Raw genomic sequence first — 25,621 nt, 5'->3', positions numbered from 1 at the left:
CTGTCTGTTTCTCACCAAGGTGCTCTGTGTGGCCTCTTGGGCATGAGTTGGGCACTGACCGAGCCTGGGCAAGGACTGCTGTGGGCCCAGTCCTGCCTTTCGTGGGGGTGGGGGGTGAGGTCTGGCTGCTGCCACCTATAACCCTCCTTCACCCCCCATTCTGATTTTATTCTTAGCTCTGCTGAGTCAGAGGTTGAGGGCAGGCCTGGAGCAGGCGGGGGCATCCCTGCCAGCCTGATGCCACCTTCTCCCATCGCTCACTGCTGCTGGCTGCTCTGCCTCGTGCTGTATCAGACAGGGCAGCCTCTCCCTTCCATGGCCTCTCTCTGGACTGTGGTGGGAAGCGAGCGCCCCGCGCTGCTCTGTAAAAAGGGCCAGCAGCCAGAGGCCCAGCAGACCCCTACCTGACGGCAGGCTGCCCAGCAGTGTCCTTTTCTCAGCTTCCCTTTGCTACCCCTTTGCCGGGGATTGAACTTGTGCTGCGGTGGCTGCAGATAGCTCCATGGTGCTGAGACTTAGCCCCTTGCACCACCAGGGAGACCCCCCCCTTTCTTTTTCTTAGTAAACCCCTATTCCATACATGGAGGAAGGTGGCCTGTGTCTGTTTCCCTCAGGTCTTTGCTCGAATATCATCTTGCCTCAAAGGACTTTTCCATCCACTTGATCAGAAGTAGCAACCACCTACCCACCTGTGTTCCCTGTCTCCTTTGTCCTTCCCGGGGCATTTGCTGCTGGTGGACAGGCATGCCATTTGCTGTCTGCCTCTTAGGATAAAATAAAACTCACAATCAGTGGAAACTTTATTTTACTTTCGATTGCTATTGGCACATAGCAGTTGGCTGATCAACAGTTGCCCATGGGGTGATAGAAACCCAGCGATTGGGAGTTCCCGAGGTGACTGAACTGGAAAACTGACGTTCAGGCCCCAGTGGAATGCTGGGTACGTAGTAGGTCCTCATCACTAAATGTCAGAGTAGTTCTCACTCCCAGGCATCCCGGGAACTGAGCTGCAGTTCAATTTCATAATCACGCTCTGGGCATAGCAGAGGGGAGGGCTGGCTTTGCACAGGCTGGCCAGCACCTTCTGGAGACTGTACGTGCTGGCTGTGAGCAGTAATAAATTAAATAAATGTCACCACTGCCCCCAGGACTGCTCAGGCTCAGGGCAGCTTTAAAGGACAAGGAAAGCTCCGGTTAGGGAGTGAGCAAGAGGAGCTCAGGAAGCACAGAAGGACTCTGGGGCTCTGGGGAGGTCACGAGAGGTCAGAGGAACACTTGTCTAAGGTTCCCGCTCTTCTAGCTCAAAGGTGGAGGCAGTTGGACCAAGAGGGAGACCTGGGAGGAAGGAGGCAGGAAGGGGACACTGACCGTGACATGGACCTGGCCTTCTGCAGGACACAGCTACCCCTGCCACCCCCACCACCAGCCCGCGGGCCTTAGTGGCGGTGGTGGCCACAACCACGATGGTTGCTGCTTCCAGGCCTATGTGTTTTCCCGGCCACTTTACTGGCGAGGGGCCTGAGACTTGGAGAAGCTCAGTGACCCGCCCAGGCTAACATGAAGTCAGGGCCTAGATTTTAATCCACACTCTTCTGACCAGAAAGCCAGGGGTCATATATTGTTACTTATAAAAAGCAAAGCGGGAAATAATGCAAGGGAAAAAAGACCTGACTTGGGCCATTTCTTTAGTAATAACTTGTAGTTACCTGCTGGGCAAAGTAACTTGCCTGAAGCTAAATACCACCTGGTCCTGGCACTGAGTTGCTTGCATGGTCCTTGCAGAACAGAGGTATTGATAGACACATCAAAAAATTCTTATAAAGATGGGGGTGCTGGCTATTTGGGTAGTGAGGAGGAGGGTTTTTATTTATTTTTAAAGATTTATTTATGCATACAAGAGCTGGGGTACAGGCCAGAGGTGCAGGGAGTGAGAGGATTCACCAGAGACAGAGTGGGGAGCAGAACAGGCAGACTGATGAAATACACTGCTGAGGGGAGCAGCGGGTGAGTCAGGAGAGGTCTGCTGCACCATGTGGGTTGCTCCCTGGCTGGGGATCTAACACGTGCTTCAGAGGCTGTGGTTAGCTTCATAGGTTGCATCCTAACCCCCTGCGCCACCAGGGAGGCCCAGGAAGGCTTTTCAAAGAAGGTATCTGAGTTGGGCTTTGAAGGGTGAGTAGGAGTTTGTAAATTCAGGAAGCACATCCAGCAAGAGGTATCCCAGAGAACCATTCATTAGACCAGTAGCTGGGCAATCTCCAGTGCCTTGAACAAAGCCTGACACATTGGCAAGTGCCTGTTTGAGAGTGAATGCCTGAGTGACACTATGGGGGATGTGGCGGGAGAAGTCGTACAAGACACAGTTGGGGTTTGAATGTGGAAGATCTTATTATGCACAAGAAGGGTCTGCTCCTAACAGCGATTGGGAGCCATTGAATTGGTATCCAGAGGAGAACAAGTGGTTAGATCTATCCTGTTTATTAATACCAGTTGTGTAAGTCTGTGAATTTCCCTCTGAGCAGGGAAAGCTGACTCCTTTTCAACACAGTTGGTAAGATCGTCAGTTTCATTCATCTTAAAAAGCAAAGCAGGGGGTGAGAGGATTCACCAGAGACAGAGTGGGGAGGAGACAGGCAGACTGACTGAAATACACTGCTGAGGGGAGCAGCGGGTGAGACAGGAGAGGTCTGCTGCGCCATGTGAGTAGCTCCCTGGTCGGGGATAGAACTCATGCTGAAGTGGCTGATGATAGCTTCATAGCACTGAGACTTTAACCCCCGCGCCACCAGGGAGGCTCTGGATATTCTTGCTTATATAAGTGTGAGATGAGGCATTTCTCAGGTTATCCATTCACTGCTGCATTTTTGGTTTGTAAGAGCAACTCAGGCCCAGTCAGCAGAAGATTGATTCCATAAAGTCAAGTCCACTCTCCATTGGGGGACAAAGTGTTCAGAATAAAGAGTAAGGAAACTGTGTGGTGCAAGGTGATCTTTAAGACCTGTTGTTGTGAGGGGGGGAAACAGTAAGTAGGGGTGTGATTACAGAAAGGAATCTATTTACATTTGTTAATAGGCATCAGGTATTTTCTGGAAGGCTATGCCCATGAAGCCATAATGGTTGCCTCTAGAGAGAGGAACTGGGACCTTAGGGGCTGGGATGGGGAGATGATTTCTACACTTTGTCCAAAAGATAAGTCAGCAGATGAAACGAAACCAAGAATAAAAAAAAAAAAAAGAATTAACAAGTGGCATGAAACCAATTGAAATCACCAGCATGAAATCATCAGTCTTTGATATAAATCTCTCCTCTCCATGGTCAAGTTCTCCTGTGCATGGCTGTCTTCCAGATGTCTAGTCCCTGGAGATGTGATCTTTATCCTTTTTAGGGTTTCTTTGTGTCTAGAGGTTTCCTCGCTAAATCTCCTTGTGCATGTTGACATTTAAAGTTTACTTTTCAGTGTACTTCTGGAAAAATAAACATTTATATCATAGAATAATTATACCTCCAAAGAACCAGTTTAGGGACTTTCTTAATACCTAGATTTTTTTTTTTTAACCTTCTTAACCATTTTTTTTTTTTTTTAAGATTTATTTATTTATTTATACAAGCACTGGGTACAGTGAGAAGCGCGGGAGGGTGAAAGAATTCACCAGAGCCAGAGCAGGGAGCAGAGCAGGCAGACTGACGAAATACACTGCTGAGGGGAGCAGCAGGCACCGCGGGAGAGGTCTTTCGCACCATGTGGGACACTCGCTGGCAGCTGGGGATCGAACCAGCGCTGCAGAGGCTGCGGGCAGCTTTGCAGCCCTGCGCTCAACTGCTGTGTCACCAGGGGAGGCCCCCATCTTAACCATTTTTTTTTTAAACATCTTTACAAGTTTATTTTTTAAAGATTTATTTATTTATACAAGCACTGGGTACAGTCAGAAGCACAGGAGGGTGAGAGGATTCACCAGAGACAGAGCGGGGAACAGAACAGGCAGACTGACAAAATACACTGCTGAGGGGAGCAGCGGGCGCTGCAGGAGAGGTCTGCGCACCACATGGGACCCTCCCCGGCAGCAGGGGATTGAACTGGCACTGCAGAGGTTGCGGGCAGCTTCACAGCCCAGTGCTCAACCGCTGCGCCACGGGGGAGGCCCCATCTTAGCCATTCTTAAGTGTACACTTCAGTTGTGTGTATTCACACTAACATGCAAAAATCCATCTCATTTTCTAAATACTTGGGACAAATATTTGGATCAGGCTATCAAATGTTTTCCTTTTTTTTTTTTTTTTTTTTAAAGATTTATTTATGGGCCTCCCCTGGTGGCGCAGGCAGTTGAGCGCCATGCTGTGAAGCTGTCCGCAGCCTCTGCAGTGCCGGTTCGATCCCGGCCGGCCTGCGAGGGTCCCATATGGCAGGGCAGACCTCTCCTGTCTCTCGCCCACTGCTCCCATCAGCAGTGTATTTTGTCAGTCTGCCTGTTCTGTTCCCTGCTCTGTCTCTGGTGAATCCTCTCGCCCTCCTGCGCATCTGGCCTGTACCCCAGTTCTTGTATAAAATAAATAAATAATTTAAAAAAAAAAAGATTTATTTATGCATGCATGTAAGAGCTGTAGTACAGGCCAGAGGTATGGGGGTGGTGGTGAGAGGATTTACCAGAGACAGAGTGGGGAACAGAACAGGCAGACTGAGTGAAATACACTGCTGAATGGAGCAGTGGGTGAGTCAGGAGAGGTCTGCTGCACCATGTGGGTAGCTCCCTGGCTGCCCAGGGGATGGAACTCATGCTGCAGTGGCTGCGGACATCTTCATAGGTTGCGTCTTAACCCCCTGCACCACCAGAGAGGCCCCCAAATGTTTTCTTTATTAATTTTTGCGCATAAGAATTGGGGTGTATGCCGGAGGTATAGGGTGTGAAAGGATTCACCAGTAACAGAGTGGGGAGCAGAACAGGCAGATTTACTGAAATCCACTGCTCAGGGGAGCAGGGATTGAAACAGGAGAGGTCTGCTGCACCATGCGGGTCAGCTCCCTAGCCGGGGATTGAACTCAGGCCGTAGCGGTGATAGTGCTGAGACTCAAACCCTAGGCCACCAGGGAGGCCCCTCAAATGATGACTTCAGTAAAATGATGCCCATTTCCTCATCACGTTCTCTTCCTGGATCTTCTTCCAGGTAGCCTTGGAGCATGTGCAGGGCCTGAGATGCCAGGTTCCTTGCAGTCACCTGGTGGGCTCACTTACCGGATTATGGAAAGGCTGCTGGAAACAGGGACACCAGAGCTGGGGAGCACATGGTCAGCAGTGAAAAAGGATGTAGGGAGAGCAGAGGCTGCACTAGATTGTGGGACACGAGGACTCATCACAAACTCGCTTTTCCCAGCTAGTGATGACCTTGAAGCTGGAATCCAGACTCTGTGCTGGCAGATGTTCTGGTTTTTTAAACAGAGAAGCCAGAACTCCAAATTTTTATATGGAATTCCTGGTTTTATTTTATTTATTTTATTTTATTATTATTTTTTTTAAATAGAGGCATGCTTTATTTATTTGTTTGCTGGTTTGTTTGTTTTGTTTATACATGCACTGGGTACAGTCAGAAGCGCGGGAGGGTGAGAGAATTCACCAGAGCCAGAGCGGGGAGCAGAGCAGGCAGAAGGACCGAAGTGCACTGCTGAGGGGAGCAGCGGGCGGCAGGAGAGGTCTGCGTGCCATGTGGGACCCTCCTCGGTGGCCGGGGAGCAGCCGGGGATCGAACCGGCGCCGCAGAGGCCGCGGGCAGCTTTGCAACCCAGCGCTCAACCGCTGCGCCACCGGGGAGGCCCTGGAATTCCTGGTTTTAAATGTTGGCAGCTAACCTAATTTTTTTTTAAAGTGTGCTTTAAAACAATGGTAATAGCAAACTGTGGGTCAAACTGGCCAGGGGACCACCTGTGTCAGAACTTTATTTTTTATTTTTTAAAGATTTTTATTTATTTATTTACATAAGAACCGGGGTATAGGCCAGATTCGCGGGAGGGTGAGAGGGTTCACCAGAGACAGAGCGGGAAACAGAACAGGCAGACTGACTGAAATACACTGCCGAGGGGAGCAGCAGGTGAGACAGGAGAGGTCTGCCATGCCATGTGGGACCCTCGCCAGACGGCCGGATCGAACCGTTGCTGTAGAGGCTGTGGACAGCTTCACAGTACTGCGCTCAACTGCCCGCGCCACCAGGGGAGGCCCCAGTGTCAGAACTTTAAATTTATCGAACTCGTGGTAGAGATAGAAAAGTGATACCCTGAGATAGGGTAACTTCTAAGTTGTATCTTCTCTCTAAGTTGTAGAACTGGTCAGCGGCAAGATCAGGACTTGAATTAAATTCTCTGTTAATAGATGTCTAACAGCTGCTTGAGGTTTATCCTCAGGTGGCAGGAACACCTGGTCTATTTATGTCTGTGTCCTTTGAACTATTTGCTTGTCTTTTTAACAAAATACAAATGAAATCAAAATGAATAAAATGAAACCAAATGTGTTTCCAAGACTGGACAGCTTGGTAGTAAATGCAGAGACTCTAGAATCAAATTGCTGGAGTTTGAATTTGCTCTAGCTCTCAACAGCTGTGTGCCTCAGTTTTCCTATCTGAAAAAGGAATGATAAAGTACTTATGGAATTAAAGGCGATAATACATATCCAGCACTTAGAAAAGGACCTAGCATGTAGAGCTGCAGTTCAGGTATTATCCATGATGATGTGATAGTGCTAATGGTGCTGTTGGTGGTGGTGATGGTGGTGGTGATGGTACTGGTGCTGGTGATGCTGCTGCTGTTGGTGATGGTGATGGTGCTGGTGGGGTTGTGATGGTGTTGGTGGTAATGGATGTGTTGGTTGTAATGGTGATGTTGGTGGTAGAGCTGTGAAAGTGATGATGATGGTAGTGATGGTAATTGATGATGAAGATGGTGATGATGGGTGGTTGTGACGATGGTGTTGATGATGGTGGTAGAGGTTTTCTGAGAATAATTGTGATGGTGGTGGTGGTTATGCTAGTAATGATGGCGATGATTTGGAGATCATGGCAATGGTGATAAAGATGATTAGAAAATCCTCTGTTCCCGAGAGAGTAAAGTAGTAATGAGCCATGTCACTTTAGGACTCTTCGTCTATAGGAGAGTATCCATTAGGACTCCTTCATTTTATTTTATTTTTTTAAAGATTTATTTATTGGGCCTCCCTGGTGGCGCAGCGGTTGAGCGCTGGGTTGCAAAGCTGCCCGCGGCCTCTGCAATGCCAGTTCGATCCCCGGCTGCTCCCCGGCCACTGGAGGAGGGTCCCACATGACGCGCAGACCTCTCCTGCCGCCCGCTGCTCCCCTCAGCAGTGTACTTCGGTCCTTCTGCCTGCTCTGCTCCCCGCTCTGGCTCTGGTGAATTCTCTCACTCTCCCGTGCTTCTGACTGTACCCAGTGCTTGTATAAACAAAACAAACAAACAAACAAATAAATAAAACATGCAAAAAAAAAAGATTTATTTATTTATTATTTATACAAGCACTGGGTACAGTCAGAAGTGCGGGAGGATGAGAGAATTCACCAGAGCCAGAGCGGGGAGCAGAGCAGGCAGAAGGACCAAGGTACACTGCTGAGGAGAGCAGCGGGCGGCAGGAGAGGTCTGCGCGCCATGTGGGACCCTCCTCCGGTGGCCGGGGAATAGCCGGGGATTGAACAGGTACTGCAGAGGCTGTGGGCAGCTTCGCAACCCAGCGCTCAACCGCTGCTCCACCGGGGAGGCCCACATCAGGACTCCTTTAAAGGCCAGTCTCCATCTTTTGTATGACCACAGCTCTCGCCACCACTTTCAGGGTCTCATCTGTTACATGGAGTGAGACCTACCTTCGTTCCTCCTGGTTTCGCATTCTTTCTGGGCCCTGATCGTCCCTGTTTGCCTGATCTGCCTAGAGGCCCTTGGGTGCTGGGGCCTCCTCTGTTGTCCTAGACCTGCTGGCTGCAGGCTCTGCCCAGCTCCTGCCCCTCGTGCTGCGCCCGGTGACCGTCCCTGTGCTTGTGCCCGCAGGAGTGGAACATCTCGTGGAACACCAGCAACCCTGACTTCACCAAGTGCTTTCAGAACACCGTCCTGGTGTGGGTGCCTTGCTTTTACCTCTGGGCCTGCTTCCCCTTCTACTTCCTTTACCTTTCCCACCATGACCGGGGCTACATTCAGATGACGCATCTCAACAAAGCCAAAACTGTAAGTCACCTGGGGTTTTCGGGGCAGGGGTGGGTGCCTCTTGGGCGGAGCAGTGGGTGGTGAAAAAGAGGCAGGATTCTTCTGTTTAACTGGCCCTGAGCGCCTTCATCTGGGAGATAGAGTGATAAGGTGGTAGATGTAAGCTGGGACCTTGGAGCCTGATGTGGGTTCAGACACCTGCTGTGCCTGTCCTAGCTCGACCTTGGGTGAATTTCTTACCTCCCCCGAGTATCCCAGTCAGTGCTTGGAGACTAGGCTTGGTCTCCAGGATTATCAGGACACGACCAGGACGTCTCCCTCCCACAGAGGATATCTCCCCCAATCTACTTAGTTTTTTTTTTTTTAATTAAAAAATACTTTTATCTTGAAATAATAGCAAGTAGTTGGATGCATGATACCAAGAATGCCCCTGCAGAGGCATTGTAACAGTATACCTGTTACTTATATTCACCAGTTTTTAACATTTTGCCATATTTTCTTACTTGCTTTAGCTCCCTCTATGTGTGCATATTATTTTTTTCAGAATTGGGCAGCCTAGGCAGCATCCAGCAAGCCCCTTCACCCTTCATTCCCCCAGCGTATCATTTCTCAGAACAGGGGTATCCCCTCCCACATCCTCAGCACAGTGAATAAATTGAGGACACCTAGCATGGACATGATACTTAAAAGCATGCCTGTGTGTATTCCAATTTTGTCCATTGTCCCAGTGCTGTCCTTTCTGGCACGTTCCTTCCCCCGTTCAGGATCCCAGTCATGTTGTCTCCTTTGTTTTCTTTATTTTTAGGGAGATTTATTTATGCGTAGAAGAATTGGGGTGCCGGCCAGAGGTGCGGGGGTGAGAGGATTTACCAGAGACAGAGTGGGGGGCAGAACAGTCAGGGCTACTGAAACCCTGCTGAGGGGAGCAGCAGGGAGACAGGAGAGGTCTGCTGCGCCATGAGGGTCAGCTCCCTGGCAGGGTCGGTAGAGGTGATAGTGCTGAGCCTTAACCCCGAGGCCACCAGGCAGGCCCTCCTTCCTTTTCTTTAACTTGATAAAAGGCCTCACCTCCCAGGGTTGGGGGCACATCTCAGGGGAAGCCTGGAGGCCAGTCACTACAATGAGCTCTTCACCTAGGGTTTCCTCAAGGTTGGGTGTGGCTGCAGCCTGTCTGGCTGGGAAGGGCAAAGCCATGCTGTATCCTCAGGCTGGTTCATCTGGGGTCACATGGTGTTTCCCCACTCTTTGATACAGTTAAATCTGATCTGCTTTTCCCCGCTGTGCAGCCACTCACAGCAATGAGCCAGCGAGGGGGCAGGTGAGGAGCATGTGAATGTCATGCCACCTTTGTTTATTTACAGCTTCTCGAGACTTATTTTGATAAACCCTCGGTAAATAGGAAGGTTTGAGCCATTTAACGGAGTCTGTCCCTTTCTGCTGGTAATATCCCCTCTTTGCCCAGCAACTCAGGCCTATCTTCAGAAATGATCTGTTTCCCTCTCCTTAACAAAGTTGGATGTTTTCCTGTTAGACCTCTGGGAGCACTTTGTTTTGGGAACACCATCTCTCTTTAAAATGTTAATTAGGGGACTCCCTGTTGGTGCAAGGGATTAAGTCTCAGCACTATGAAGCTATCAGCAGCCACTGCAGCTCGAGTTCGATCCCCGACAAGGGAGCTGACCTCTCCTGTCTCCCCTACTGTTCTCCTCAGCAGTGGATTTCAAAAAATCTGCCTCTTCTGCTCCCCACTCTGTCTCTAGTGAATCCTCTCACCCCCTGCACCTTTGGCTTACACCCCAGCTCTTATATGCATAAATAAATAAAAAAAAAATGTAAATCAGACTTTCTTCTTTCATCTTGCTCAAAAATCCCTCCAATAACTTCTCAACGCGGGTAATAAAATCTGGAAGTTGTAGTGGTTTACCCAGATCTGGCTCTGAGCTCCTCTTCAGCTCCCACCAAGCCATTGCTCATTCCACAGGAGCCTTACCCCACCAAATGTAATCCTGCCTCAGGGCCTTTGCCTGTGCTGTCCCCTCTGCCTGAATTATTCTTTCCCTTAAATACTCACTTTGACTCTTCAGTGAGATATCACCCAATGGAAGAGACTTCCCTGACTATCCTACCTTACCCATTTTATTTATCTGCACCTCACTTACTACTTTCTCGTTTTATTCTGTATCTTTACCTTGTTTCCTTCCTCTAGAATCAACTGCAAGGAGGCAGGGGCTTGGGTCTGCTACGTCCTTGGCACCTTGAAAAGTACGTGGTCATTGCAGGCCCCAGTCCATGTAGGCTAGATGAGCGCCAGGCATTATGCCAGCTGCAGATCTATCACCGAGGGGCAGTGGTGCCTCCTGAGAAGTGCAGTTAGGTGGTTTGTCACTGGGACGTCATAGAGTGTGCTTACACATGCCCAGGTGGATGGCCCCTGCCCACCTGGCTCCAGGCTCCAGCCTCTAGGACCTGTGGTAACTGATGCCTGACTCGGATGTGCTCTGGGCTGGGTTCTTGAGGTCTTGAGGCCTGGGGAGAAGAGTGACCGGACAAATAGGGTATAGGCTGGGGTGTGATGACCCAGATGGGGGCTCACCCTACCTACCTAGGACTTGTCCTTGTTGCAGAGGGTATGGGCTGGGTGCTGGGACCACGGCTGGTAGTTTAGTGGTTGGCTGGTCACCCTCAGGCTGTTTCTTTGCAGGGGTGTCGGGGCCCGTTCCAATGCCGTCCATTGTAAGACATGTGTGTGCTTCTCCTCCAGGCCTTGGGATTCTTGCTGTGGCTCGTCTGCTGGGCAGACCTCTTCTATTCTTTCTGGGAAAGAAGTTGGGGCTTGTTCCCGGCCCCGGTGTTTCTGGTCAGCCCGACCCTCTCGGGCATCACCATGGTAAGTGAACAATGGCTGTGAACCCCCACTGTGCCCCAAGCACTGTGGAGATCTGTTGTTATGTAACTACTGCAGTCCCATCACCCTAGAAAGCTCCCGGTGCGGCTCCTCCGTCTTTCCAGCCTGCGTCCACCACCCTTCCCTGGTCACCACTGGTGTATTTCTGCCCTGTTGCCTTTTGCAGGATGTCACCTGAGTGGACCTCAGCCTCCTGATTTCCACACCTGGAAATGCAGGCTGGATCTCTGAGCAGCTTTGGGGCTGATCTCTCAGCACCTTTGCGTCAGCCATGCCGTTGCACCCATCTTTTTGTTCACCTGCTAAGTGTGTTTGATTGTTTGGTTTCACCACATACGGTATCTGTTCTCCAGTTGCAGGACTTTGGGTTGGGAAACCAATTAGCTTTAAATATAGCTGTCCAAAGACTAAGAAAACAAATTCATGTGAAAATAGACATGTCTCTCTAGGAATGATCTGGTTGGGGGTGTGATTTCATTTTAATTTTCAGGTAGGGCTGACGGCATGACCATCAGAGACTTCCTTAGCTCTTTTTTCCAGCTGTGATTTCCAGAGGTGAATGAGCCCCCGTTGCTGCTAGTGCCCTGTGACTTGCTGCTGTCGCTTGTAAATTGGTGGTGCTAGTGAAGGAAAGTGACACTGTAATTGTTTCCTGTCCAAGTTCATGGGCCCTGGATTACATCCTCAGCCAGTCCCTGGACCTGGGATTGAAAACTCTGGTTCCGAAGGGGCAGGTTTTGAGCAACCGTGTGTCATCCCTGCTGGGCATGTTTTGAAGCTGTCAGTGACCTTGAGTGGGGAACAGATGGGTCTGGACAGGTGTGGAAATCAGAAGGGCAGTGGGGACTCAAAGTATGACCATAGATTAAGTGACCTGAGTTTCCATGTCTGCAAATTGGGGTTGACGACATTACATTTTCACTGTTGTCCAAAGGAACCCATCATTGTTGGGGCTGGGATTTGATCACTGCTTCTTTCTAGTTCTAAATCCAGGGTGGGCCCCCAGCCTGTTTTTGTAAATAAAGTTTTATTGGCAGCCAGGCCCATCTGGGTATCATGGAGGGGTGCTTTCACGGCCATGTGGAGTGGTTAGGACAGAAACTCTATGGCCCATAGAGCCTAAGATATTTACTCTCTGGTCCTTTAAGAAAAGGTGTGCTGATCCCTGACTCACCATCCTTTCCCAGATCCATACATTAAAGTCCCACAGCTCACAAAGTAGCTGTGTTATCATCTCCATTTTGCAGATAAGGCAGTGAAGTCTCAGAGAGGTTCAGTGACTTACCCAGTGCCACCCAGCAAGGCGTGAGCAGAGCTGGGACTGGAGCCAGCTCCTCCCTCCCAGCCATTTCTGTACCACTGAGCTGTTATCGGCCAGTCCTGGATTATGGGAACATCGGAATCCTACCCTCTCCTGACTCCCGTTGTTCTTTCTATCTTTCAGCTGCTTGCTACCTTTTTAATTCAGCTTGAAAGGAGGAAGGGAGTACAGTCTTCAGGGATCATGCTCACTTTCTGGCTCATAGCCCTACTGTGTGCCCTTGCCATCTTAAGATCCAAAATCATGACTGCCTTAAAAGAGGTAAGTGTGGCCTCCTCTACCTCTGCCTTCATTGGCTCTTGGGAGAGGTGCTTGTTCCTTCTGGCCGGTGAAGAGATCATGTGTTGCCATTGGATGGGACCCATCTGGGTCCAACTTCTTTTATTTTTATTTTTAAAGATTTATTTATATAAGAACCGGGGTGCAGGCCAGATGTGCGGGAGGGTGAGAGGATTCACCAGAGACAGAGTGGGGAACAGAACAGGCAGATTGACGAAATCCACTGCTTAGGGGAGCAGCGGGCGAGACAGGAGAGGTCTGCCCCATCATGTGGGATTCTTGCCTGCCGGCCGGGATCAAACCTGTGCTACAGAGGCTGCAGACAGCTTTACAGCGCTGCGCTTAAGGGCCTGCGCCACCAGGGAGGCACTGGGTCCAACTTCTCTCCTGAGGATTTCCCTCCCTCTTCTAGCCTTTGTTCTAGAACCTTCTTTTCTTAGGGTCCCCTTACCTCTGCAGCCCTGAGGACCCCACGTGGGTCCTGGGAACCATGGGCAGATGCATACTACACAGTGAGCCTATAGCGGCTATAACCACAAGTCCAGCTGGCTCCACATGTCTGCAGTCCGGCACGCAGCCAAGGTCGGGGGGCAGTGTTTGCAGAGTGGTTGCTTCCTGGGGGTGAGGGGGCTTGTCCCCACATTACCTGGGTGCCATCAGCCACTACTCCAGTCCTGAGGTGGTCCAGGCCAGCTGCCTTATGCTGGAGCAAGCCGTCTCTTACCAGGCTGACAGCTGACCATCACGAGATCTATGTGCTGGGCAGGGGACCAAGCTTGGTACATGAATCGTCTTATTGATGTCTCCCCATCGCTCCAGCAGGGCTTTCGGCCTCAGCACTGGTTGACATTTGGGGCTGGAGATGCCTTTGTTGTGGCATTGTCCCACACTCTGTGGGACGTTAGGGGCACCCACCCCCACGCCCCGCCTCCACCCCCTGGACACCAGTAACCGCCCCCACAACCTCCATCCAAGTATGACAAATAGAAACTTCTCTAAGGTGTTCCCTGGCGGGAAGAATCACTGCTGGTTGGTAGCCACAGGTCTGGTATAGATGGGGAAACTGAGGCACAGAGGTTGGATACATTGACTTGGTGCCTCAGCTGGGATGCACAGAGCCAGGCCGTGGCATGGGTCTGTTTCATACCCAGCCCAGCCTCCTCCCACGGAGTCAGCTGCCCTCCCTAGGCAGCCTGGACAACCCAGTGTTGTCACCGCAGGGGGTGGCCCGGGGCCTGCATGGGTTGACCTGCAGCCTGCACCCTCGGCCTGCAAGCTGCTTCGGATGTAATGTTCTCTCTCTCCTCCCTCCCCTCGCCTGTAGGGCGCCCATGTCAACTTTCGAGACATCACCTTCTATATCTACTTTTCCCTCGTGCTGGTCCAGCTTGTGTTGTCCTGTTTCTCAGACCGCTCGCCCCTGTTCTCGGAAACCATCAACGACCCTGTAAGTGTGACCCTAGAGCGACAAAAACGTGTGTGTGTGTGTGTGTGTGTGTGCCTGCAAGAGAGAAAATTGACAGGGCCAGCTCACATTACTGGGCGCTTGTTCTGAACTGGTGGCACTTCTGGGATCTCACCCCCACTCCCTGAAGCCTGCAGGTAGATGGTATCATCCTCGGCACTTTATAGATAGGAAAACCAAGGTGTGGTCTTGGCTGGGGGCTTTAAGGAGAAAAATCTGCTGCTTAGCTGTCGATGGCCGTCTGTGGACCTGCAGGGTCTCTCATTTCGTTGGCATAAGGAAGTTTGGAAAAATGAGCCAACATTGAACAATCAGGAAATTTGCATATCTGTCCCTCTTTTCTAGAGAAAAGAGGGGTTCTGGCAGCGCCAGGGTACTGGGAGCCATGCTACTCATGTCGTCTGACAAAGGTTCAGGCATGGGGCAGATTCCTGAAAAGTCAGGAATCTTGTTAGCTGACTCCTAGATTCTCCTCATTTGTTTATGGCTAGTTTCTACCATTGTCAAAATACGCATTTAATAGTAAAACCGCAAATACCGTTTAATTAATTAGCGAACAACCAATTTGATGGCAAATGGCACTGCCTGATACATTAACAAAGTGAAAAAACTTCTGGGAACAAAAGGCTGTAAACATCTCTCAGCCAAAGTCTTTAATATGGAGATGTGGTCTTTTGAGGCAAGGGCTAATTGGAGAAGGAAATTCTTATACTTTAAAGTTAAAGATAGCGGTTAGGAGCCCTGCCTCAAGTGTAAGAAAATTCCTATTAAGCCAGGAGGCCCCATAGCTGGCTCCTGCTAAATTCTTCCTGTTTGTTTAGGGCTGATTCCCCTGGAGGTGACAATTGGTATGGTAGCTGTTAGAGTGTGCATTCAAGAATAAGTCAACAATAACTTTGTGACTGGTTGAGCTAATAACCAGCACAAATAATGCATTTGGAAATAGTCAATGTTACCACTACTGATATGTCACGTATTAACCATTTCAAAAACCAAAAGCAATAACCATCTCCGGCCCTGCCCCGATTAAATATTTGTAGTTCCTTAAAATAACAGCCAGCAATGTTACAGAAAAAGGAATTTTCCCCTGATCTTAAAGTTAGATACGGAAACTAGGTTTGTTACAGGGTAGGGAGAGGTATACCCCAGACCCCCCAAACCTGCCTATTCTAAATAGGTTCTGCCATCCGCCACATCAACACAAAAACATATGAGACTTTAACGGGAAGGAACTTTAATACAATTAGGAAACAATACAGGAAAGGCAAAGAATATAGTTTCTAAATGAAGCACCCAAAGTTACCCATCCTCTGGTGGGTAAAACTCCATCCAAATGGGACTGGACCAGAGCAAGGCCCCAAAGCCTGCCCCAAGTCCAAAGCATCTTCTAGTGGGGACCCACAGAAAAGGGTCAGAAACAACCAGACAAGCCCCAAAGGAAAAGAGCAAAATCAAAATCAAGACAAAAACTGCCATTGTCACGTCCCCACGGGTCTCTCATCCACATCTGTGTCACCCAGTCCACGACCAAAAGGCAAGCGCAGTTTCTTCACATGTCTATTGGCCCCATGTGCCTCCTCCAGGTCTCCTTCTGGATCTCCATCCTATTTCCTCCTTCCTCAGTCTCCTCTGCAGCTTCTTCTCTACCTGCTCAGCTCCACCCTCCATTTGGGTGGGGCAGGAAACCTGGAACCTCCCCCTTTCCTGGGGACCACCCTGTTACAGGCTGACTAGATAAGTAGAGGAATAATAGGTAGAAAACTCTTTTGTTAGATTAGGAGAATTCCTCCCTTAATTGAGAGCTGGGGACTAGGGAAGCTGCACTAATGCCAGTGCCTGCATTAATGCCTCCAGGCCCTTGGTTCCTTAATATTGAATTGATATTAAAACAATATACTATAGATGATGATTTCTATATAAAAACCTTCTGTTTTTTTGCTTTAATCATTTGGTTATATGTTAATCTAAACTTTATAGGTTAGTTAAAAAATATCCCTTTGTCTCCCTTCCCCCAGGTAACCTCCGGCCCTTTGTTTCCCCCAGCCCTTAGTTAATCTTCACCATGGCAAACATAGAAATAAAGTTAGTTGCAGTCACATAGGCCTTTTGCTAGTAATAAAGTGACTGGTTGGTTGTTTAAAGTAAATGACTATTCTAAGAACATTTGTTTAGCTACTGTGCCTTCTTTAAGACAAAGAATAATAAATGTCACGACCTCTGCAGGAAGGCAAACAAACCCTTGGCTGCTCTTGAAAAAACATGTAATGATTGTTAACTTCCTACCTTAATGCATATGCTTATGCACTCACACTCACGGTTTGCTTGCTATGTATAAATGAAGGACTGCTGAGACCCTCAGCAGGATGATGCCTGCACCCCGATGCCTGCACCCTGATGCCTGCACCCTGATGTCCATGTCTCCTCACTGCCCCTCCCCCTCATCCCCCTCATTCACCCACAATTGCTCCAAAGGCCATCCCATCCTTCAGGAACCCCTGACACCCAGGCTGCTGAGGCTGGCTCACAGCACGAGGGCTCTTGCCTCACATTGCAGTGGTTGGCCAGAGTTTCTGGGTGTGGCCCTAGGTCATCAGAGTCTCCACCCTGCCCTGTTGCTTTCTGCAGTCTCACTTTCCTCTTTTGTGGTACTGCCTGGCCCCAGGGGACTGGAGTTTGAGACCCCTGCCTTTTCTCTGAGTTTGAGAGAAATCCTGGTGTGCAATGGCTGTCGTTGGGCAGGGACAGCCTCTCTCCCTGCTGGAAGAATAAAAAAGACATAGTCGTTTGCAAACTTTCCTCCCCTCCCCCTCTCTCTTCCTCTTGTCTCTCTTCCTCCTTTTCCTTCCTCCCTCCTGGCGAGTGCCAGGCCCTATCTGGGAGCAGGGCCGTCAGCAGTGAATGAAGCAGGGTCCATGTCCAACTGAGGGCTGTGTTGTCATGGGGCGGAACAAATGCAGGGCCGAAGAATATTGCAGTGAGGTGGTGGGAAATGTTGAGAAGGCAGGGTTAGGAAATGGAGAAGGAGGGAAGCCATTAGGGAAGGCCCCCTGCCCACCCCTCCAGGAGAAATGAGGGAGTGAGCTGAACAAACAGCACAGGCAAGAGCTTTCTGAGCAAAGCAGTGGCAAGTGCAGAGGCCCTGGGGCTGAGCCACCCCGAGGAATGTTGCAGAAACAGCAGGAAGGTTGCTGAGGGGGAAGCAGTCAGGCTGCAGGGCCCTCAGCAGACTGAGAGGTGGGGTTCTTAAGGTGGGAACAGATCCTGTTTGGATTGTATTCTGAGTGGGTCAGGAAGCCTTTGGGACACATATTGGCTGCTTTGTTCACGGTCAGTCAGCTGTTACTGGGCACATTGCAGTGGGAGCAGTTTTCAGCAGATGTGTCTCTGTTGGTTTGGCCTGAACCTCAGTAAAAGGCTGAGCTGTCTGTGTTGGGGATGGGAGGGCCTGTGGCATTGGCTCAGAGAGGGGACCAGCCTCGTGTGTGTCCTGAGGGGCCCTGTCATGGATTTCCCTGCTTAAGGAGAAATTGGGTTGGACAAATTAGCAAAAGGTGTATTTGTGTGTGTGTTGGTGCACGTGTCTATTTATGTGCATGTGTTTCCACGTAGATATGTCTGTGATTGTGTGTGTGTGTGTGTGTGTGTGTATGCGCGTGCCTGTGCCTGTGCATCTAGAATTCACAAGGGCAGTGACCTTGCCTGGGGCACCCGGGGATCCCAGCATAATGGGGGTGCTCAAACGTGTGGCTCTTGGGCCTCTGTTCATCAGTGCTTGTGTGTGTCTGTGGGGTGGCAGTCCAGGGTCCCCAACGGGAAACATTTGTCACATGGACTATTCTGTGGCTGAACCTAGCTTGTCACACTCACCTGAGTGGCCGTCAGAGGGTAAACCAAGCTCTTTGACAGCGGTCTGTCCTGGACATTTTATGGGGGAGGGGATTTCTGATTCCCGGTTACCTCAGGGGGTCTCAATGACACCCCTTTCTTGGCCATCCCCTCCTGTTGTGTTTCTGTGTCCCTGGAGCCTGAGCCTGGGACGGGCTCTGCTCCCACTGGGGTCACTGACATCCTCGGTGGACTGGACACCAGGTCTCTTCTGCCCAGCCTTGGGTTCCTGTTTAGGAGTAGAGGGTCAGAGGATTTGGGCTGTTAGACTCTCACTTTTACCCTGACTCTGATGTGGCGGCAGCTTGGTGTGATGGAAGAGGAGCCTCATTCTGAAGTTGGGCATACCTTGGGCTTTAATCCCATCTGGGTCCCTTTATCCTTCAGCGGACATTTAGTAAGCACCTGGTGTATATATACTGTGCTCACTTCTGGATCAGAGCAGCATGTGAAAGAGAGAAGGGTCATCCTTGCCACAGCCATCTGTTACTCTGTAGTGAGCCTCCTATAATCAATGGCATCAAACAACAATGATGGTTTATATTATGTGGCCCAGTCCTGGGTGTTCACTGGGCTCAGCTGGGCAGTGTCCCTTGGGGTCATCCCTGCAGTCACACTCAGAGTGGCCAGGACCCGAGTCACCTGAGGGTTCCTCACTTGAGTGCCTGGTGTTTGTTCTGACTGCAGTCTGGTGCCTCGACCAGGGTTCCAGCCCGTGTGGCTTCCCCAGTGACCTGGGCTCTCATAGCATCGTGGCTGGTCTCTGAGGCTGAGGGTGCCAAGACAGAAAGCCAGGTGGAAACTGCAGCTTTTTTTCTTTTTTAAAGATTTATTTATTTATGCATACAAAAACTGGGGTACAGGCCAGATGTGCGGGAGGGTGAGAGGATTCACCAGAGACAGAGTGGGGAACAGAACAGGCAGATCCACTGAAATACACTGCTGAGGGGAGTAGCGGGCAAGCGAGACAGGAGAGGTCTGCTGCTCCATGTGGGTATCTCTGCGGCCAGCCAGGATCGAACCAATACTGCAGAGGCTGCGGACAGCTTCACAGTGCTGCGCTCAACCGCCTGCACCACCAGGGAGGCCTGAAATTGCAGCTTTTAATGACACAGTCACATGGTGTCAGCCCCATCATCCTCTCGGATGAGCTAGTCACAGAAGTCTTCCTGGGTCAAAGGGGAGGATGCAGACCCTGTCTCCAAGAGGGGGTGTGGCCAGGTCCCCTGTCAGAGGGCAGGTGGGGAGGCAGATGAAACATTATTGTTCTGTGCGCTCAGGAGGTTCAGTCTGGCTTGGAGGGTGCGGCAGCCTGTCTGCAAATCACCGTGTGACTGCACTTGCAAAAGGCTGGGAATCGGGGCCTGTGACCTGTACGTTTGTGACTTTGTGCAAGTCGTTCCTCTTTTTAAGGACCTCAGCGTCCCCTTCTTTAAAATGGGCTGACCCTTAATTTGATGCTCGCTGCTCCCCACCCTCCCTGACCCAGATCTGAGCCCGGGATCTGGAGCGGGAGGGACACTTAGGCAGCTTCTCTGCACGTCTCTCCTTCACTTAGGGTTTGCATCACGGTGAAAGGCGGGGAGAGTCCAGCCCCTGCTGCTGTCTGCCGTCAGAGTGGCAGTCACATGCTGCCTGTCCTCAGAGAGCGTGGTCAGCCAAGCCTGGGGTGGCTGGGGTCAGGCAGAGCATGGGTGGGAGCCGGCAGCGCCGGGCTCCTCCAGACTTCCTCTCTTGCTGAGTCACGCAGCCAGCCATCCTCCCCAGCTGGCCCTGGGCCCAATGCATGACTCAAATGTCTATTCTGGATTCTCACTGGCGCTGCAGCCTCCGTCATCCAGTCCCATGGCTGGTGGTGATTTGGGGGCTGTGGCATGGCTGGCCCAACCTTGCTGGGAAGGACTCCTGCCTGCTCCCAGCCTCTGGTCCTTCACTCTCGATGGCCCTGAGGTTGCTACTGTGGATTGGGAGAGGGCTTCCTTTTGCGGTTGGTTGGGTGCATCAAGTAGATGGTGACTTCTTAAAGGGGAGGTCCCAGGGCCCATGGTATCAGCACCCCCAGGTGCTGATCAGAAATGCATTCTCAGGTCTACTGAGTCCACTCAGTCTATCTCAATAGGATCCTGGCACTTCATGGTTGAAAGTATTGGTTTAATGTGCTTTTTGGAAGATGGAGGAGACTCTGGTAGTTCTCAGGAAGCTGTTGTAGGAGCCAGGCAGCAAGAGAGGAAGGCTGAGCTGGACAGTGGCCCTGTGCACACTTGCGTGTCCCAGACCAGCAAAGGAGCAGACAAGTGCATGGACAGAGGGTAGCGTGTGCTCTGCGGTGAAGAAACTGAGGGCCGGGGAAGGCGGTGATTTGGGCAGCCGTTAGGATGCCGAATCAACAAGACCCAGCAGTGTTCACAAGTGTACACACGATCTCTTATTGTTAGATATTTAGGGGATGGAGCCAGTGGTCACGAAAGCAGCACTGTTTGCTGTGCTCACGCACCTACTTGTTTAATGGAAGCATTCCGGGGTCAGGGTGGTGAAGCTTAGTGCCTCAGTTCGCAGGCTGGATCCCAGGCCCTTCCGCTGGGTTCTCGTCACCTGGAGGGCTTGTTAAAACAGCTCTCAGCCTCACCCCAGAGCTTCTGAGTCACTGGGTTTGGGTGGGGCCACCCAATTTGTACATCATTTAGTCAAGCCAATTGGCTTGCTCGATTTGTGAATTTTGTTTCTTAACACTGTTTTCACTCTTCTTATTAGTATCACCATGACGGCCATTTCTTGAGCTTTTACTCTGTGCCAGGTACTGTTCTAAGTACTTCACATGCTTTATCTCATTTAATCTTGTCACCACCAAGTAAGGTGCGGTCCCATGGCTGGGGAGTGGCAGAACACCTCGCTACATGCTTCTCCCACACAAGCCACCCCTACCCCTCCCTTTTACTCTGGCACCCCGTTTTCTGCCTTTGTTGGGAGTCTCACCAGTTTTAGTTACATCTTTATTGGCATCTTGGTTTGCTTCTTTTTTTTTTTTTTTAAAGATTATTTATTTATACAAGCACTGGGTGCAGTCAGAAGCACAGGAGGGTGAGAGAATTCAGCAGAGCCAGAGCGGAGAGCAGAACAGGCAGACTGATGAAATATGCACTGCTGAGGGGAGCAGCGGGTGGCAGGTCTACTCGCCATGTGGGACCCTCGCCCCACGGCCGGGCATCAAACTGGCGCTGCAGAGGCTGAGGGCAGCTTCGCAACCCAGCGCTCAACTGCTGCGCCGCCAGGGAGGCCCTTGGTTTGCTTCTTGTCCATCCCCCACCATGTGGGAAGCTTATGGGGCAGGAATCGACATCGCGTCTATTCAGAGCTTTGTTCCCAGAATTTGGCCTCCTCCTGGCACGCAAGCAGGTCCTCCCTAAATATTTGCTCAAGAAATAAATGAGTCATTGCCAGCTGCACCCCACCCCTCCCCCCGTCCTCTGCCAGCTACTTTGACTTTCCACTGTGGGTAGGAATTGGGCTACAATCGAAATGCATTTGCAATTCCTTGATAATCCACCCACTTCCGGAAGCAGTACCAGCCTACAGAGTAAATGCCGTCACCTCCTCCACCTTAGGTTGGCACCTGCAGTTAGAAAAATTCCAGCTCACAACATGGTCCCATGGACCTCATTCTGCTTGTCCTTGTAGTCCTTGCAGGTAGGCTGAGAAGTAAGACAAGGGATCCCACTTCTCAGATGTGCAAACCCAGGCTCTATGGGGAAGGGACTTGCCTAATAGCATTGAGCTAGAAAATAGCAGAGCTAGGATTTGAACCCATGTCTGTCCAGCATCACAGTCTGCTGTGGGTTGGTCTGGCCAAATGCCTGTGGGCTGGCTGCATCTGATTTACCTGAACAGAGCTCCTTGAGTAACATCCTCTTGTTAAATTTTCATTATGATGTTGCAGGGAAAATGTTGAACAAAACCATGCAGCTGGAGAGCCTGCTTGTAGCATACATCATTTTGTTTAAATTCACAGATCACAAGACCTAGTGATGATATTAAGGGGGGACCTATTGTGTAATGGTAGGGGCCCCCTGATCTAGTTGGTGCCCGGGACACCTCCATTTAACAAACTCCCCAGGTGGTTCTGGGGCAGCCAGGGCTGCACGGTCCTGACACTCACAGCCCCGGAGTGAAGCAGGTGGTTCTCAGCCTGGGCTGTGTGTCTGAATCAACAGGGATGCTTCCCATGTAACTTTATCATGCAAACTTCACACATGTACAAGAGTGCACACAGCAGCATATAATGAGCTGCATGGATGCTTCACTCTGCACCACACGTACCTCTGAAAGACCAGAAATTTTCTTTTCTTTTCTTTTCTTTTTTTTTTTAAAAGATTTATTTATTTATGCATACAAGAATTGGGGTACAGGCCAGTGATGCAGGGGGGTGGGTGAGAGGATTCACCAGAGACAGAGTGGGGAGCAGAACAGGCAGACTGACTGAAATACACTGCTGAGGGGAGCAGCGGGGAGACGGGAGAGGTCTGCTTCGCCATGTGGGTTGCTCCGTGGTCGCCTGGGGATTGAACTAGTGCTGCAGAGGCTGCAGATTGCTTCATAGGTTGCATCTTAACCCCTTGCGCCAACAGAAAGTCCCCAGAAATTATATTTTCAATAGCTTTATCTTTTGAAATAACAGCTCATGGAAAGTTGTACAGAGACTAGATTCCCATGCACCCTCTCTGCCGTTCCCCCAAAGTGATATCTGAAAGAGAAGGATTTTTTTTTAAATTTTTATTTTTTTAAATTAACTTATCCTTTTTTTTTTTTTTTAAAGATTTATTTATTTATTTGTACAAGCACTGGGTACAGTCAGAAGCACGGGAGGGTGAGAGAATCCACCAGAGCCAGAGCAGGGAACAGAACAGGCAGACTGACAAAATACACTGCTGAGGGGAGCTGCAGGCACCGCAGGAGAGGTCTGTTGCGCCACGTTGGACCCTCGCAGGTGGCTGGGGATCGAACTGGCTGCAGAGCCTGCGGGCAGCTTCGCAGCCCAGTGTTCAACCGCTGCGCCACCAGGGGAGGCCCAAGAGAAGGATTTTAGACCATTATCTGACCTAAAAACATTCATAATTCTCTCATAACATCCAACTCCTGTCATCAAATATTCCAATAATCCATTGTGGTTGTAAAATGTCAGTCTCTTAGGTCTTCTATGCTTCCTTCACTTATTCGCTGGGCTATTTCTATGCATGATCCTCCTTTTATCTCTTGACCACCCTCTGGTTTAGCTCATTCAGGAAAGGCAGCAAAAATGCCTGTTTCCTTCCCCATGTCTGTTTCCAAAACAACAACTGGGCGCGTTAGCATTGTTTGTCAGTGACACCCAGAAGTTCTTTGATAAAAACTTACATGTTCAGGTGTTCATGTCATGTTCCGGTGCATTCTAGGGATTACTGCAGCTCAGATTGTGCCTCTTGGGGCTGTCATGGGAACCACTTCTGGTTGCTTCTGAGGCCTTTTAGCAACATTCCTCATCTTTAGTTTCCTTGCCGTGGGTAAGGAGATGTTCTAGGTTGATCTTGGACATTTCCTCCCCAGCCACTTTGCCAAGGACACCCTGGGAATTAAAAACAGAAACAAAAGCTAGCTGCTCTTGTCCTACCCCAAACCAGCCTATCACAGTCTCCAGGGTCAGGGTCCGGGGGCGGTGTTTTGAAAAGCACTCCCAGCCCTGATGAAAACCGCTTGGGTAGAGGCTGCTCTGTCTTCTGGCTCTTGGCTCTCCTAATCTTGTCTCTAAACTTCTGGAACATGGAGGGACATCCTGAGCTCAGCGACTCATCACTGTGGTGATGAGTGGTGACCCCTCCCTCCCCCACCCCCCAGCCCCTGCACTAAAGCCTGTGTTGCAGAATTTGGCCCTAAGTGTTGCAAAGTGGAATCCTGCCCGATGTGCTTCCCTCACTCCTTGCTGATGCTGAGCTCCTCCTAGTGCCTCTGTTATAGAGCAACCCCGATATTAAACAGGTTCCTGGCTGTGGGTCCTCACCCGCGCGCTTTAAAGGGACTTATGAATACTCTACTACAGACACACGCAAAAGGGTTAATAAAAGGTTTATTTACAAGAGAAAAAGAAATAAGGAAAATGTACAACTCAGGGAGAAAATAGGGAAATAAAGTCTTTAATGCGTCCTACCCGATCCAACGACCTGGAAACCCAAAGTCACTCTCAGAGCTGGCCGAGAGCCCAAAAATGGAGAGCTCCCAAAGCCCACGTGTCTGCCTTTTGTATCCACCTGGCTGCTTAACCCCACCCTCAGGTCTCAGCCACCTTCCCTTTGGTGGTGATGGGATGTGGAGTTCCCAGTGTCTTTGGCTTTGACCTGGGGTGGGGGTGGAGTCCACAAAGCCTATATGGAATTTGCTTTGGGACATCCTTTCCCCCCTAACACCTCTGGGAAAGAGGTTCTTTGAAAACTTGCTTAGAATCTGAAAGTGACGTCCTGTTGTCCTGAGGATGAACATCAGAATTCCTTACATGGCCTCCAGTGTAGACCGTGCGCTGCCTCCAATGTGGATTGTTCAGGCTCTCTCTGGGTTCCTGGAATAGGAACCTGCTAGAGGGCCTTTGCACACACCACTCCCCTGGGAACATGCTACCTCTCCCTTTTCTTAGCTGTCCGCTACTCTTTTCAGACCCCAGCTGGAATGCCTCGCTAAGGACCACTTCCTTGAGCCCTATCAACTAGAGCAGCCCTCAGCCCCTTATCAGCTCTCTTACTATGATCCTGTTAAGATACCAGTGATCTCATTGGTAATCTTGGTCTTCTTCTGGGATAAGATCCCATCCCCATTGTGGTTTTTTGCCTTTGTTTGCATGACTTCCTTTTTTTTTTTTTTAAAGATTTATTTATTTATTTATTCATTCATTCATTCATTCATTCATTCATTTATTTATTTATTTATACAAGCACTGGGTACAGTCAGAAGCACTGGAGGGTGAGAGAATTCAGCAGAGCCAGAGCAGGGAACAGAACAGGCAGACTGACGAAGAAATACACTGTTGAGGGGAGCAGCGGGCACGGCAGGAGAGGTCTGTTGTGCCATGTGGGACACTCGCTGGTGGCCGGGGATCAAACCGGCACTGCAGAGGCTGCGGGCAGCTTCGCAGCCCAGTGCTCAACTGCTGCGCCACCAGGGGAGGCACTGTTTGCATGACTTCTTGATGTCTCTCTCAAGCTTGAATTGCTTTGGGACCCTCCTTGCTCTACCACTGCTCCTGGCCATGGACCTGGACAGGTCAGCCCCTTCTGCCTCTCAGTTTCTTTAACTGCAAGATGAGGGGGATGCTTTTACCCAGCTTGTAAGGAGGTGTTGAAGATTAGATGTGCTAATCTGTGTAAAGCACAGGACAGAGCTAACTGGTGGAGGATTTCAGGGGGTATTAAGGTGATTAGCACTCTCATTATTATTATTATGATATAGCAGAGGCTCCTAGAGGGAAGGGCCCAGATTTGTTTGATGGCGGTAGGCACAGAATGGGTGCTCAGAGAATATCTGTTGAAGAAACGAAGTAGGAATAATAATAATACACACATA

At 50.2% G+C, this 25,621-nt stretch overlaps 1 protein-coding gene across 4 annotated transcripts in view; it reads left to right on the top strand.

Moving 5' to 3' along the window:
- The window catches only part of ABCC1 (ATP binding cassette subfamily C member 1 (ABCC1 blood group)), a gene marked incomplete at both ends in the record, with an annotated part of 103,022 nt that overhangs the window by 20,950 nt on the left and 56,451 nt on the right, over positions 1–25,621 (top strand). For all 4 annotated transcript variants that reach the window (XM_084248919.1, XM_084248918.1, XM_084248917.1 and 1 more), the window contains 4 exons: positions 8,033–8,209; positions 10,950–11,075; positions 12,538–12,675; positions 14,018–14,140. In XM_084248919.1, the coding sequence (XP_084105045.1) occupies positions 8,033–8,209; positions 10,950–11,075; positions 12,538–12,675; positions 14,018–14,140 (564 nt within the window). The remainder of the gene's footprint in view (positions 1–8,032; positions 8,210–10,949; positions 11,076–12,537; positions 12,676–14,017; positions 14,141–25,621) is intronic.

The sequence above is a fragment of the Talpa europaea genome (genome assembly GCF_964194135.1).
Source record: "Talpa europaea genome assembly, chromosome: 12".
NCBI classification, from domain to species: domain Eukaryota; kingdom Metazoa; phylum Chordata; class Mammalia; order Eulipotyphla; family Talpidae; genus Talpa; species Talpa europaea.
This window is presented reverse-complemented; position numbering and strand designations above follow the sequence as displayed.